At 47.7% G+C, this 13,205-nt stretch overlaps 8 protein-coding genes across 8 annotated transcripts; 2 read left to right on the top strand and 6 right to left on the bottom strand.

Moving 5' to 3' along the window:
* Nucleotides 1-6: 6 nt before the first annotated feature.
* TERG_08634 (uncharacterized protein) lies at nt 7-1,441 on the bottom strand (the record flags this gene model as incomplete). Its single annotated transcript, XM_047748987.1, has 5 exons — nt 7-105; nt 183-643; nt 738-947; nt 1,051-1,335; nt 1,435-1,441. 5 exons carry the CDS (start codon nt 1,439-1,441, stop codon nt 7-9), a joined length of 1,062 nt encoding a protein of 353 aa, XP_047604980.1.
* A 790-nt stretch (nt 1,442-2,231) lies between these two features.
* Nucleotides 2,232-4,379, top strand: TERG_08633 (uncharacterized protein; the record flags this gene model as incomplete). The annotated part of the gene is made up of 1 exon (XM_003230820.2): nt 2,232-4,379. One exon carries the CDS (start codon nt 2,232-2,234, stop codon nt 4,305-4,307), a length of 2,076 nt encoding a protein of 691 aa, XP_003230868.1. The 3' UTR covers nt 4,308-4,379.
* A 1,110-nt stretch (nt 4,380-5,489) lies between these two features.
* Nucleotides 5,490-6,070, top strand: TERG_08632 (uncharacterized protein; the record flags this gene model as incomplete). Its single annotated transcript, XM_047748986.1, has 3 exons — nt 5,490-5,528; nt 5,583-5,791; nt 5,827-6,070. 3 exons carry the CDS (start codon nt 5,490-5,492, stop codon nt 6,068-6,070), a joined length of 492 nt encoding a protein of 163 aa, XP_047604979.1.
* Nucleotides 6,071-6,334: 264 nt separating this feature from the next.
* On the bottom strand, nt 6,335-6,913 carry TERG_08631 (uncharacterized protein; the record flags this gene model as incomplete). Its single annotated transcript, XM_003230818.2, has 1 exon — nt 6,335-6,913. One exon carries the CDS (start codon nt 6,911-6,913, stop codon nt 6,335-6,337), a length of 579 nt encoding a protein of 192 aa, XP_003230866.2.
* Nucleotides 6,914-7,615: 702 nt separating this feature from the next.
* TERG_08630 (uncharacterized protein) lies at nt 7,616-9,823 on the bottom strand (the record flags this gene model as incomplete). The annotated part of the gene is made up of 4 exons (XM_003230817.2): nt 7,616-8,794; nt 8,879-9,232; nt 9,302-9,543; nt 9,670-9,823. The coding sequence occupies 4 exons, from the start codon at nt 9,821-9,823 to the stop codon at nt 8,150-8,152; spliced, it is 1,395 nt and encodes a 464-aa protein (XP_003230865.1). The 3' UTR covers nt 7,616-8,149.
* A 375-nt stretch (nt 9,824-10,198) lies between these two features.
* On the bottom strand, nt 10,199-10,754 carry TERG_12728 (uncharacterized protein; the record flags this gene model as incomplete). The annotated part of the gene is made up of 3 exons (XM_003230816.2): nt 10,199-10,426; nt 10,494-10,666; nt 10,724-10,754. 3 exons carry the CDS (start codon nt 10,752-10,754, stop codon nt 10,199-10,201), a joined length of 432 nt encoding a protein of 143 aa, XP_003230864.2.
* Nucleotides 10,755-11,008: 254 nt separating this feature from the next.
* Nucleotides 11,009-11,707, bottom strand: TERG_12727 (uncharacterized protein; the record flags this gene model as incomplete). The annotated part of the gene is made up of 1 exon (XM_047751642.1): nt 11,009-11,707. The coding sequence occupies one exon, from the start codon at nt 11,705-11,707 to the stop codon at nt 11,009-11,011; it is 699 nt and encodes a 232-aa protein (XP_047607598.1).
* A 918-nt stretch (nt 11,708-12,625) lies between these two features.
* Nucleotides 12,626-13,134, bottom strand: TERG_12726 (uncharacterized protein; the record flags this gene model as incomplete). Its single annotated transcript, XM_047751641.1, has 1 exon — nt 12,626-13,134. The coding sequence occupies one exon, from the start codon at nt 13,132-13,134 to the stop codon at nt 12,748-12,750; it is 387 nt and encodes a 128-aa protein (XP_047607597.1). The 3' UTR covers nt 12,626-12,747.
* Nucleotides 13,135-13,205: the final 71 nt, after the last annotated feature.

Here is a 13,205-nt window from a genome sequence, read left to right as displayed (position 1 = left end):
CCGAGTCTATCGGTAGCTATACTGCCGGTCACCGCTGGGCTCCCCATCAAGTGGGCCACCACGGCGGAGATGATATTGGACCCCAGCGTCGACGTGTCCACCACGCTACCTGCAGCCCTTTCATTCGCCTGTGCATATGCCTGTATATGTTCTGTGATACAAGGGTGAACGACTGAGCTGACTCCAAGCGTCAGGGACATAATGGCGTCCGCCGGCAGGGAGGACGGGCTCGAGGGTGCGCGACGGGCGGACGGCGGGGGTATGGCGACCTTCCGCCGCTTTGATGTTGCCGCAGCATCGTCCTCGCCCTCGCTGTCTACATAGCCACTGTCGCCGTCACCCTCGTTATCGTCTGCCTCCCGAGCGATGGGGGCCGATGGACACTGGCTGGAAGGGACGTGCGGGGTGACACGGCGGACGGGAACCTCCACTGCCACCACGCGCAGCGGCCGAGGTGATGATGGCGACGGTGACGGTGATGGCTCTCCCTTTATCTGCTGACTCCCCTCATCCTCGTCGCGGGGAGCTGCACGAGTCTCCGTAGCATCGCAATCGGGCAGTGGCTCAGTGCGCGCATGGCCTGCGGTGCCCTGCGGGCCTTCAACATCGGTTTTGTCGTCATCTGAGTCGATCAGGATAGGCGCTAGGGCACGGATGGAGAGTCAGCTACGCAAGGAGAGAGAGGTGGTGGCTTCGGGAAAGGTCGGAGCGGGAAGGGAACAAGCTACAAATCCTACCTAAAGCGCCCCCGGGCGTCACGTCTGCCGGCGACTTCGAGCGCAAGGGGAACGTTGATTTAATCCCGTCTCTAGTCGCAGGCACCACGGGCGAACACTTCAGAGTGGGGGATTTTGGAATTTCGACAGTCTCTAGAATCTTTGTGTTTCCGTCAAACTTGGATTGTGCATATTCGGTGTCTGAGAAATGCTTTAGAGATAGCTGGGGCACTGCAGACTGGTTAGCAAACTGCTGGGAGGATACGCAGGCACTCAAAAGGCGCTGGAGCAGGAGCGGAGAAATCAAGAGAGATTGGGGAGCGGGCGAACGAACCTGAGCGAGGAGCCTGCTTAGATGCATCGTCTTCGACCACGCACGCGGGATCGTTACAAGCTTCAATCTCGGAGTCCTGGAGCCCTGTTAAATCAAGGAACTTGATATCGCTGAACGGGCATCCAAGATCTATTCGCTTCTTTACGGACTGCTGGGCCCGTTCATCTGTGGATGTAGATTCAGAGAGGGGAGAAAACTGGGGCTTGGGCGGCAACGGGTGCTGGGGGTGCTGGGGGTGCGAGGAGTGCAGAGGAACGGCTTTTGGGAGCAGCGCAGGAAGTGGCCCTGCGGATGTTGGTGCTGACAACGGTTTGAGGGGAAGGGAATCTGGTGAGATGGGGAGGGACGGGGTCTGGAACGGGATGATTTATGCCATTGGAGAACGGAGCATTTTGCGTGCATAACCGGGTCTCAAATGGGAGACACCGGATGGGGATGTACTGAAATAGAATAGTTAATACAAAAACTGAACACGATTTTAATTAAGCACGTGGAAACTTTGAACTAACTTGACCTGTAAAAAGTCCAACTAAATACTTAACTAACTCGTTAGTTATAGAGTAGCTGATCCTTCAACGCGATTCTGTCTCCCCGATACGAAACCCAAATCCTTCAACAAGCAACTAATTTCCCCACGATGCTCACGGACAGCCTCATTTGTCTCTTAGCTCTGTGAATGTGAATGGAGTCATATCATAAGTGGAGGAGAGAAGAAGTTGAATTAGTTAGGCTGTATCTCGAAAGCCTCCCCATAGTTAAACAGGAGATACCAACGGGGCCGTGACTGTATAACCCACTAAACAACGAGCGTCATGCATGCAGAGCTGGCCCTGGCTTGCTCCAGGGCACCAATGGAGGGTTGAGATGGGCGAGAGGCGCAGGGGACAGCGGGAAATGAGAGAGGGCCGAGAGCTCGAGCGTCTGGATATAAATTCCCAATTCTTCACCTTTCAACATGAAAACTTCTCGACTTGTTAATTTCTCTTACAGGTGCTGGTTGACAGGACATCCCCTTGGTGTAGTTATTGAGCATCAACTACGCGATACGATTTAATGAAACGCACTGGCGAACGATTTACTAACGAGCCAAGGAAAGATAAAGGATTTTTGTATTCATAATACCCAGACCGGGACGTATCACCACTGTGTGCACTGGCGACTGTACGGTCTAAACCCTCGCCATGGCCCCGAAGGAAAATGTTGGTGAATCTGCTATTCAGCTATTTTCCACAGCGCCAGATAGCAGTCCTGACCCGTCGTGCACGGATTTAAATGCCCCCGCGAGAGGATACCCGTTGCGCCGATTTTGGTTCCCTACCTTTGTCTTGATCCTAGGCCCGGTCATCATTTTCATCTACTTTTTAATGATTTGGCTATTCTTCTTCAAGGACACCGATACTGTTAAATATCGATCTCGCGATGGAACATGGGTTTACTATTCTTGGTTCGTGGTTGGTGTTTTCGGTTTGAACATTTCACGATATGGTCTTGTTGGCGTCGAAGCTGCTATGCTACAAGTGTCTTTCTGGGCGCCAAAGAGTGCAATGCGGCTCCTGATGCATAGTGGGAGCACCTGGGCCGGGCCAGGAGGATGGATGAAATGCATACAACGGGCTGTTTCCATGGAAAAGAACCTCGCAGGCCGACTATGGTATCTTCTCGCCGTGCTAAGCTTAGTGCCTTTAGTCGCATTCCCAATTTCCGGTTTGTCTATGGAACTCGCAGACGGGTATATCGAATCGTCGGCGCCGCCGATGGTCGTTGGCCGTGAATGGAGCAACTTCCATCGCCGCGAGCCTTATCAAACTCAGAAACGAGGCGGGACAGTTTGGAAAACAGCATCCGCAGTGATTCCGGGCATTGGTATCGCCTACAGTCCTCCACAGGTCGATCGTGAGAACTTCCAATTTTTAACCACGCTGCCAAACTCCCTTTCCTCTAACCCCGGAATTCCCGAGCTCTTCCTTGGGCCGCAGGCGGCGACGCCTATCGGTGGTAAGGCCTGGGGACTTCGGCTTCAGTATAGCTGCTCGATGGTCCAGTCAGCTTCGGACTTCACAATCCTTTCCCAGAAATCTCCAGCTCTGAAGTCTAATGCCTCTGGTATGGTCGACGGTGCTATCAGATATAAAACCCTCGCGACACCTTCTGGTGCAACCATCACCTTCTTCAACAGCAGCCAGTCAATCGGTGGAGATAATCTTTGGGCATATACTGAGATGGGAGTGAGCCATGACTTCGTCTCGTCCACGTACGACGGCTCTGAGCCTACTTTCGAATCTGGCAAGCCTGAGATCTTGGAGTATGCGCTATGGCAGGTTCGTCGCCCTTGTTCGTACGACGGAGACGACAGAATAACTTTCAACTATACCCTCAAACCTACCGTCGCAGGCATGGGCAGCCCTATCATCCGGACTCCCAGCGGAAAATTTGAGCGTAATGCTTCCTTCTTTGACTGGTCAAACGACACCTATACTAATGTAAAGGACTTTGTTTCCTTCGTCGCTTACGATCACTTCAATGAAAATATCACTTTGGCTCCCCCTATTGGAGTCCAATGCCGTCGCATATCAGATCTCGGTACCGCCAAACTGGACTCCCGAACAAGTACCTTCAGCGAGTTTGAAAAATCACCCAGCCCAATATGGTCGGCGGCTGAATATGAGGCCAAGCAACCTCGATTTGGTGCCACTGCAATATCCATTTTGCTAGGCCGCTATACCGAAATCTTCGAGTCGACCAATTCACCCCTCCCCTATATCCTTTCCAATTCAGCCTGCTATGATCATTTTGTACAGCCACAGGTTCTATTACAGTCGGTTCTACAAGCCCACGCTGTTGATGGCTTGCAGCTGATGTACGATGGTGCTACGGGATTGAATGGCGGCTATCTCCACACAAACTTGACATCATCTCGCCGTGGAAAGGTTCTAGAACCCGGGGTTGTTCCACCGGTGGTTTCGACCATACTTCTGGGAATTTGGGCCATAGGATGTATTGTCTTGGGCGTGATGTATGGCTTTGGCCGTCGCTGGTCTGATACACTGGATGGATACAGTTTGTTTCGCTTCGGAGTAGACTTTGGTGAGGAACTTCGTGATAAGAATGTCCTATCCAGTACTCAGGGTCTAGAGAAGAGCAACCAGCTATGGTCCCTTCCAGGAATGATTGGTGATTCGAGAATGCAATTTGATATCGGGCATATCAGTCTAGTCGGGAAGAAACAGGTTGTCAACCCAAATAAACTATACACCTGAAATGATATGATTATAAAATCTAAACAGGCTATCTATACCCCTCTCTATATATAATGAAATATATTATTTTTAATTGAGATATTGTCAGGGGGCCCTACCAAGTTAAAATCCCTATGGCTCAGTGAATCAAAGCTGACTTTAAGGGTTGTAATGAAGAAGGCAGATGCTCCCTAGGATTTTTTGAATTTCTGCAACTGATAGTCTATGAGTAGGTTTTGATACTGGAAGAGGCGCCGATGATACCCGCCAGGCAATCGATGACCTTACAACGAACAACGACCTAGCATACATCTCCATTGAACGGTAGTTAAATATCAACCGTCCCAAACACAACAATGTCAAGATATAGAGAGGGAGACAACTCACGCAATTCGCAGTATTAAAGCTAGAAAGTAGATTAGAGCTATCTCTTATAACATTGGCGGCCCTGCTTCATTCAAGGATGCTTTTGGATTGACTATCGTCTCCAATAGCTGTTCCAATTCCGTGACACTCGATCTCCAAACTCAACCCTGCGCCCCGGTAGTTATACTAGTAAGCTACGGCCTTTAAACATACCCAGGTTGGGCTACTGCTAGCGATGGTCTTGTCGAGCCGCTTAATATAAAGGCAAGAGGTGTCTTTGGCTCTACTAAAGTCGTCGACTAACGTATTAGGGGCTTCATAAAAGGTATCTAGAAAGCAGGCCATTAAGGTAGACACATTCATCACGATGCCCAGGGTCCAGGAACACACCAGGGACAGTATTTATAGTGCTATTTGATTCATTTACTAGGACTTATCCTGTTTTGGAGTTATCATACATAAAAAGCCCCGAACTTGATATGAGTTCAGGAGGTGAAGGCTATAAGCAGTCAATACCATTCAACAATGCAGGTTATTGGCCTGTTATTGATAAAACAATATGGAGAAACATCTATATTCAGCAATTTAGTGCACTTATATATCCAATAATAGTAAAATTAAATGTGTTATCAAATTCAAAGAGAGATTGAATAGAAAGTACAGCAAAAATTAGCAATAGGAGTCAATCTGAACCTCAAGGATATAACGCGCCCCTTCGATACACCCATCAAGAAGCCACATAGCTAGAGCTCAAGACTGTATCCCAGAATTTATCATCTTGATATTCCAATCTCAAACCAACAGCTGCTGTCTGGAACGATACCAAAACCTACTACCATGGCTCATCTTCCCACTCAACAACGCCAGACTGACACCGTAAGTAATTGGGTATCATGTAACCAAAATTTTGATTTTTAACACAAAAGATAGTATCTTGAAATTCGCGGGATAAAACGATCACTTGAAAGACTTCGAAAAGACGATGCCGAAGGGGTCGTTACAGGCATCTGGATAGCTATTTTAGCATCAGTTTTTAAGGCAGAACATGAGTATATGATTCGCGCCCAGGGTCTTTCCCCAGGGGGGTTACAGACCTTCTTGGTCTCCATTTTATCCAACAAGGAAAACAATGTTATGAGGTACAATTTCTTGTTGTGCAAGCGAAGGCTCCTAGAAAGGAGACACAGGACTCGGCCTGGGAGGGAGCTAAAGCTCAGCTGCTGGACTACTTGCCGCATCTTGAGCCCAAGAGAAAGCGCCCCAGATATGGGATTGTGGCAGTAGGGAAATGGGCGCAGTTTGTCCTCTTTGACGAGGATAGTCGACAATTGACGGCGCTTCATGACGGGCACCTTCATGTCGAAAGACAGTGCCAGGACATACAGGATTTGCTTGTGTATGTTCGAGAGAACCATTAATGTTTGAGAGCTCCCGATTACGTGTAGGTCCTTAGTGACCGGTCGGTGAGATCGCGTGTGCTTTTTAATCAGATTCTTGTGGTTTGTTTACCTTGCTTGTTCGTTCTTTTGTGGCCGCTGTATACACACTCGAGTTAACGCAGAGAACGTGTTAGAGGCGGGAGATACTCCATACACTATAGACAACTTTTTATTCCATGGAGATATCAAGAGCTTCAGAGTTGAGGACGCATTTTGAATGTAACTATTAAGACGAGAAAAGGTTCACCGTTTGTCTTGTAACATGTAATCTTTTATCGGGGCCAACAATTTCATAATATGCATTCTGTTCCACAATTCACCGGATTTTTCATGCAGATTCTGGCTCAGAACTTCAGACACAAAGAATGCCCAGGGAAAAGATTCCGAATCAACGTAGTTCAGCTCAAAAAAGAGGTCAACCGGAATCTGCCGCTTCCAATACTCTATGGGAAACTCCTCTTCAAATGCAGTCAGCATGGTATATAGCTCTTGGGTAGTAAGATAGTCTGCGATACACATCAGTATCTCCAATGGAAGCCGATAATCAAGAGTCAGAATCCGCTTTGAGGATCGTCTAATAAGGGATGACTTTTGTCTGCAATTTTGGAATAATGAATCCAACTCCGGTATAAATACAGGATCTGGCAAGCTCAACGTTGGCTGTCGGGGAAAGCTTTTATTATCCCAATGCATGTAATCCCGAAATGCAAGTACCCGCCGATATTCCTTTGAATGCCCGAGGCGACCGGCTAAAAAGTAATCAAACGGCCCTGCATAGAGGGGCGAGTAATAGTTTGTGGATGCCGCCACTAGCTGAGGCATCAAGTCATCCCACTGTTTCCGTAATGCTGCAACAAGTAGATCCAGTTTAAAACCAGCCACAGGCCCAATATTATGTTGAATGAGATCCCAGCATCGAGAATGGAGGGGATATCCTTCAAGGGAAGAATTATCATCATCAGAATCATGAGGAGTAAATGGATGTGGCACCGGGGTCACCTTCAAGGCATCCGAATTTTCCTTGGTAAACCCGATACACGCAGAAGCTGGATCTCGAAGACTGAGAATATGTCTCCCCTTCAAGGTGCGGGCACCAGGCGTGTAGCCTATTCCGGAGAGATGATAGCCCTGAGAGAGGAGCTTGTCATTCTTGCTGAATATAACTAGACACAAACATTCAAGTCAGACCAAGTTCCATAACGAGCATCAGTAGCAACGACGAACTAGTTACGTACTCATACGAAAAAGATTAACCCACGCTCTTTGTCCCCCGAGTGAACCGCTGAGATGCGAAGTAGGCAAGCAAGGAGAGAATTTTTGCTTGCGCAAGGAGCGGTACGATTGATGCCTCGTCCAGGCAGAGTACCACTCTTCCTTCCCATACACAACTGAGGGCGGCTCATTCTGTATGTAGCAGCGCAGGACTCCAGCGGCGCGCCGCACAGCCAGCAGAAATAGCGGGCCAGGATCGACGGGCAAAGTGGCCCCCGCGGATAGGAACTCCGGCGTTTGCGGCCGCAGCGGCGGTAAAGCAGAGCGTTCTTCATGGTTATAACTAGAAAGCAGCGTCGAGTAGTACTCGCTTGTGTGCAGCTAAAATTTACTAGTTACATAAAATTTACAGGATTTGAAGATAACAACCTCTAGTTATAACAACTACTAGGTATAAACGTCAATAATAACTCAATGGCTACTATGACGTCAATAGCTTTCATCTCCAATCTCCAAAGGGTGGCAGCTTGGTCACATCACTAGTAACGACGAAGGCAGCGGTGGGCCAATTATCACCATTAACTAGTTATCTAGTGTCAGGATGTAGCTTAGTCAGCCCGCATCCGTACTTACGGTGATGAAAACTCTTCATGTAGCTACACCTCGATAGGCTCAATTGGAACACCTTACGCATCCGTATATTCGTTCTCATCATTGATTTAACCAATCATATTCGTTGCTGCTGCTTCTGTTTTGACATCTAGTTATTTATCGAGTCAATCGCGCCCTTTTTGTGGGATCCAAGGTTCCATCATTAAACAAGATTAACTAGTTAGCTGCCAAATTCTAACAAAAACCAACTATACCCCGAATTATATTCAAGGGGTCCCATTTCTGTTTCAGACTCCGCAGCTTTTCTAGATGCTGTTTATCGCCAAAGACATTACTGGCAGCCTCCCTCTCGAAGGGCATGTTGATGTACGCAATACTCTCAGCTCGGCTACCATCCGTATTCGTCAGAAAGGCGTCTCTAACAGCCCGGTTGAGTCCTGCGCATGCATCATCCAGCGCGGCGTCTTCGTACCAGGCCAGGGGCATCACCCAGTACTTCACTTCGCGCCGCATCTTTCCGGGAATCGAGGTCTCCTCCCCGTCCTGGTCCAGTTCACTTACCATGTCCATGCTGTAGAACTCCGTGAGAATGTGCGTCCTTAGTGCTTCCGGGTACTGGGTGATGAAGTCCATATATACCATAAGAGCGGCCATGCATGAAGCTTCTGAGATGCTCCGCATACCGAAGGCTGCCAGGTTCTTCCTCCCCACGTAGGAACAGATCCTCTCGCTGGAGTCGTTGAGATTCACGTACGGTATCAGACGCCCGATCGAATGCAGCGGGTGGTCTGCCATGAACGGGAGTCCCAGCAAGGGTTCGAACTTCTCAGCAGCTTCCTCGGGGTTGCCCAGATACCACAGCTGCAGGAGAACAATCGGCTAGAGGGGAGGATTCTCCATCAGCATCCGTTCAACTATACTCTTCCTGATATCATTGCTATCCATGGTAGGTCTTCCGCCTACCTGCTTATTGGGGGCGCAAAAGACCAGCCGGCCCTGCATCCCTCCGCGATAGCTGACCCGGTCCACTGCCTCTGCCACCCGCCCGGCATCACATGGCTGGAATGCAAGGCAGCTATGCCATGTCTCATGCTGCCAGGGGAAAACCCGAAAGGTGGCCTCAACGACTACTCCGAACAAATGGCCGCTGCCGCGGAGGGCCCAGAAGAGGTCCGGGTTGATCTCCCGCGATGCTTCAACTATCCGTGCCCTTCCGCTGCTTCCAACCACCGCAACTCGCATTGATACTACTGTGTCTGCTGCATAGCCATAATGTCCGAGCAAACGGCCGATACCACCTCCTAGAGCAGCCCCAACCTGCATCCTGTTGTTAACGGCAGACACCAGACACACACTGGTATGCATGCGGTGATGTACTTAACTTACCAAGCCGACCTCGTTACACGTCCCCGTCGCGATAGCTAGCCCTTCTGAAGCAGCAGCTCTCAATCCATCGCCCATTGTTGCACCCCCTTGAACAATAGCCACCTTTTTCTCTATATCAATTGAAACATCTCTCATCTGTGAGAGGTCTAGGACATTCCAGGGCTGCTGGTCGGTTGAAAAGCCGTTGCTATGTCCGCCTCCTCTGACACGAATTACTTCCGACTTTCGACAGCGTATGAGATCTAGAAGTTCAGTCAGAAACTCATTTAAAGCACACCCAGATGAGCAACGAGATATATATTTTTTTCTTTTCTTTCTTTCTTTTTTTTTTCCCAACTAACAGTTTCTATAACGTCATTGTCATTCACAGGATGGACAACTGCTGCTGGGGTCTGCCTCGATACCCGTCCACCTTTTCAGTGCATTCTTCCAACCCGAATCTGCCTGCACAACCACGGCACTCGATGATGAAAGCCGGCTTAGCAGTGCTTCTTTGATGCAATTATCGTCCATTTGTGCCATGCTTTCCGTTATAGTGCTGTCTTGTTTTTTATCCATCCGTTATGGTTATACCGAGATCAAACCCAGATGATATATATAATTCGCCGTCGGCAGATATTCTCTCCATCATCCGGCACGGCCTAATCTCAATATGTCGCTATATATTCACCGAAGAGAAGCTCGGTGTATATTTTTTTAGTATACCGCCTATGATGTGCCCTTCAGGTCCGGCCATGATTCTACTTGAAATCTGTACCGGCAATTTATCTAAATCTACAGTTTAAATCCTCTCGCAAAAATGGCCCTCCGGAACGGGAATATTGGCAAATTTCAACCGCAACTCGGCTAGTTTCGTTTTATCGATGTAGCATGGAAGCAATATTTTGCCAAATCACTCTATACCACTCCCCTTACCCTCGGTTTCAACTTTAGATTGACATCATACAGTCCTACCCAGCTTGTCTTGTCAACTTTGAATTCTCCGTCGAGCGCCTGCATTGGTTCTAGCGAGACTTTATACCTGCTGAACAGGTGGTATACAACAGATTTGATGATCTTATCGGCAATATGCTGCCCAAGGCACTTCCTCGGACCATACCCATATGTTGCTAGGTTGTAGCGAAGCTAGAAAGGTTATATGTCAAAACTGAGATGAAACACCTTATACAACTCACAGACTAGGCTGTCTCACCTGGCTTTGCTTGATAGTTGCAAACCTGCTAGGACGGTATGAGCGATTATCAGGGGCCCAAAATGGGTTGCGTATATTGATTGCGAAGGCGTCAACAATAATGGTGGTGTGCTTGGGGATAACGAAACCGCCCAAGGTCTTCTCTCTAGGAGGGTTCTCAGGGAACGTGAAGGCTATAACCATAAAGTTAGTTTCTGTTTACATCACACTTGCTTCAGAGTCAGACTCACTTAACACTGGCCGGAGACGCAGTGATTCCATCAAGCAATGATGCAGGAGGGTGTCCTTTCGCGGTATATATGCCTCACTGTTCCCCTTATTTTTTTCTATCTCCGCAAAAAGTTCTGTCTGGACATTGGGAGCGTCCGCTAGGAGGATGATACATGAGGAAATGGCGTGGGTGACAATATCAAGGTTGGCAAATGTCGACTCTGCAACGGTGTCATATACCTGTTGCAAAATAAAAAGTTAATCGCGCTGAAAGGTGGTGTATATCACGTCTTTTTGTCATGCTATTAACGGAAACAACTTGCCTCAGCCTGGGTCAACTCTCCCTTCTTCGCCGCATCCATGAGAGTTACTATTGCACAGCTAGGATCCTTGATTTCTCGGGACTTGTACATGTCATTATTAAATTGGTGCCAGGCCTCCTGGTACTGCCGCGTTTTTTTCCAGGTGGCTGTATTGAGGTACTTTGTTAGTTTCAATCGATGGATGCCACCCATCACAACTGACGCAAACACCTCTGAATAACGACGGCCGAGCTCCCAGAGCCGTTCTTGCTCATCCTTGCTCATCTTACCATAGAATATTGAAGCCACCTCGAAGAACGGATATCGCTGGAGAGATTCCGTGGCATTGATTATAAATTCATCTCCATCTGTGCCCTGCTTGCATGGCAACGCAAACTTATGAATATCGGCCACATACTCTGCCGCACCAACATTGAGGCTCTCTCGTAGAAGGTTCATGGATGCTTGGTGTGAGAAAGTTGGGTCGAGTGCCTTTCGTAAGCCAGTCCATCGGGCTCCATTGATAAGCCCAAGACCGGAACCGAGGAGCTGTGTGAGGAGCCAGCCTGCGTTTGCCTGAGATGCTTTCAGGTGGTCGGTAGATTGACGATATAGAACCTCAACATCTGCTGGGTCGGTTATCACGCTTTTCCAACAACCAAGGAGAATGTTAGCCTTCTTCCCTTCTAACAATGGTACCATATCTTATGTTCAAATGGGAGGATATCCATACACCTCAGGTATAGTTGCCGCCCAGATGCGGTAAGTCTTTCCATATTTCTTCTCCCATTCCCAGCTTTTGTTTTTGGCATCCAAAAACTTGTCTACCATCTGGCCATTGGGAAACTTATATCGAGGCCCAGTCATTACCCTTTTACCGGTTGCATCATATATACGATGAGTACAGGTTGAGAAAGCCTGGTTTCTATCAGTACCTAACTTCATATCAGTGACTGCTTAGTAGACTTACATTAACCAGAATATCTGCTATTTCATTTGGAGACAGCAGAACGATGCTAATAGTCAGCAGTAGCAATGTTATAGCCCCAATACCGGACGGTAAAAGGTCTATGGTAGGATAACGGATGAGGTTCATGCTCTCCATGACTTGTCCACTTCGTTGGACTCAGTTATTACCAAAACACTCTGTACTCATAAATATCAAGATTTCTTACATGTATTTGTACCAATTGTGTTCGTCGGCGATTAAATGAGGCAGTCTTCGGGGTATATAACATCGGCGTCGACGGCGCGGTATTCTAGTTTTACTTGAAAGGGCCGTCCATAGAATGCAAGAATAGCAACCTCGTAACTGTGAAGAATATTTACCTAGGCCTTACTAGCCCATAATAATTTGTCTAGATAGTAGGTGATAGGGCTGACAGAAATGTTCCGTAAATAAATATTATTAGTAAATATTCGGTTGCTATAATCGTCTGATGACAATAAATTATCTCAAACTACGGAGTACATCTATTGATAAATACAGCTGGTCAACTGCCACACAGTCTCAGAAAACCTAGTCGAAATACAAGTCAGCAAGTTATACGTCACTACGTAGTTAGTTGTAATCATTAAAAAAAATATAGAAAGAAAGAAAGAGAGAGAGAGAGAGAGAAAAACAGCTGGGAAACACCAGGAAATAATGATGGAGTTTTATTAATTGTTAACAACTGTAGATTGACTGAAATAGCGGCACAGTATCATCAGAGGAAATTAAACAATATATAAGAGAGAGACTGTTAAACCTTTTTCATCAAGCGTGAGCCTCCCTTAATTACTCGAGCAATTCCAGTGCAAAATCCACCAAGGAACATGGTAGCACCTGCAAAGCACATCAAGCCTATGAACTTGTCCCCTTCTCTATCCTTTATGGCACCTTCGATAGGAAGCCCAGTTAACGCACCTAGAGCAATTGCGAGACAGAAACCACCAAGCTTTACACCAATTTCATCGACTCGATCGTCTGCAAGCGAAACAACACAGGGAGGCCCCAGGCTGACGAATCCCCCACTGACAAACCCAAACAGCAACGCAAAAACAATGACACCAGGTAAGGAGGTATGAAACTCTAGAGGAAGCCAAAAGGCTAAAACCAAAACACCGGAAAGCGTGGTAACAAGACACATGGCATTGAACTGCCCGATTATGTCACTTGCCCATCCAGGGACGATTCGACCGATAAGTGATCCTGCATTGG

Source organism: Trichophyton rubrum, assembly GCF_000151425.1.
Source record: "Trichophyton rubrum CBS 118892 genomic scaffold supercont2.18, whole genome shotgun sequence".
In the NCBI taxonomy this organism is placed as follows: domain Eukaryota; kingdom Fungi; phylum Ascomycota; class Eurotiomycetes; order Onygenales; family Arthrodermataceae; genus Trichophyton; species Trichophyton rubrum.
The sequence above is the reverse complement of the archived record's forward strand: the minus strand, read 5'-3'. Positions and strand labels throughout refer to the sequence as shown.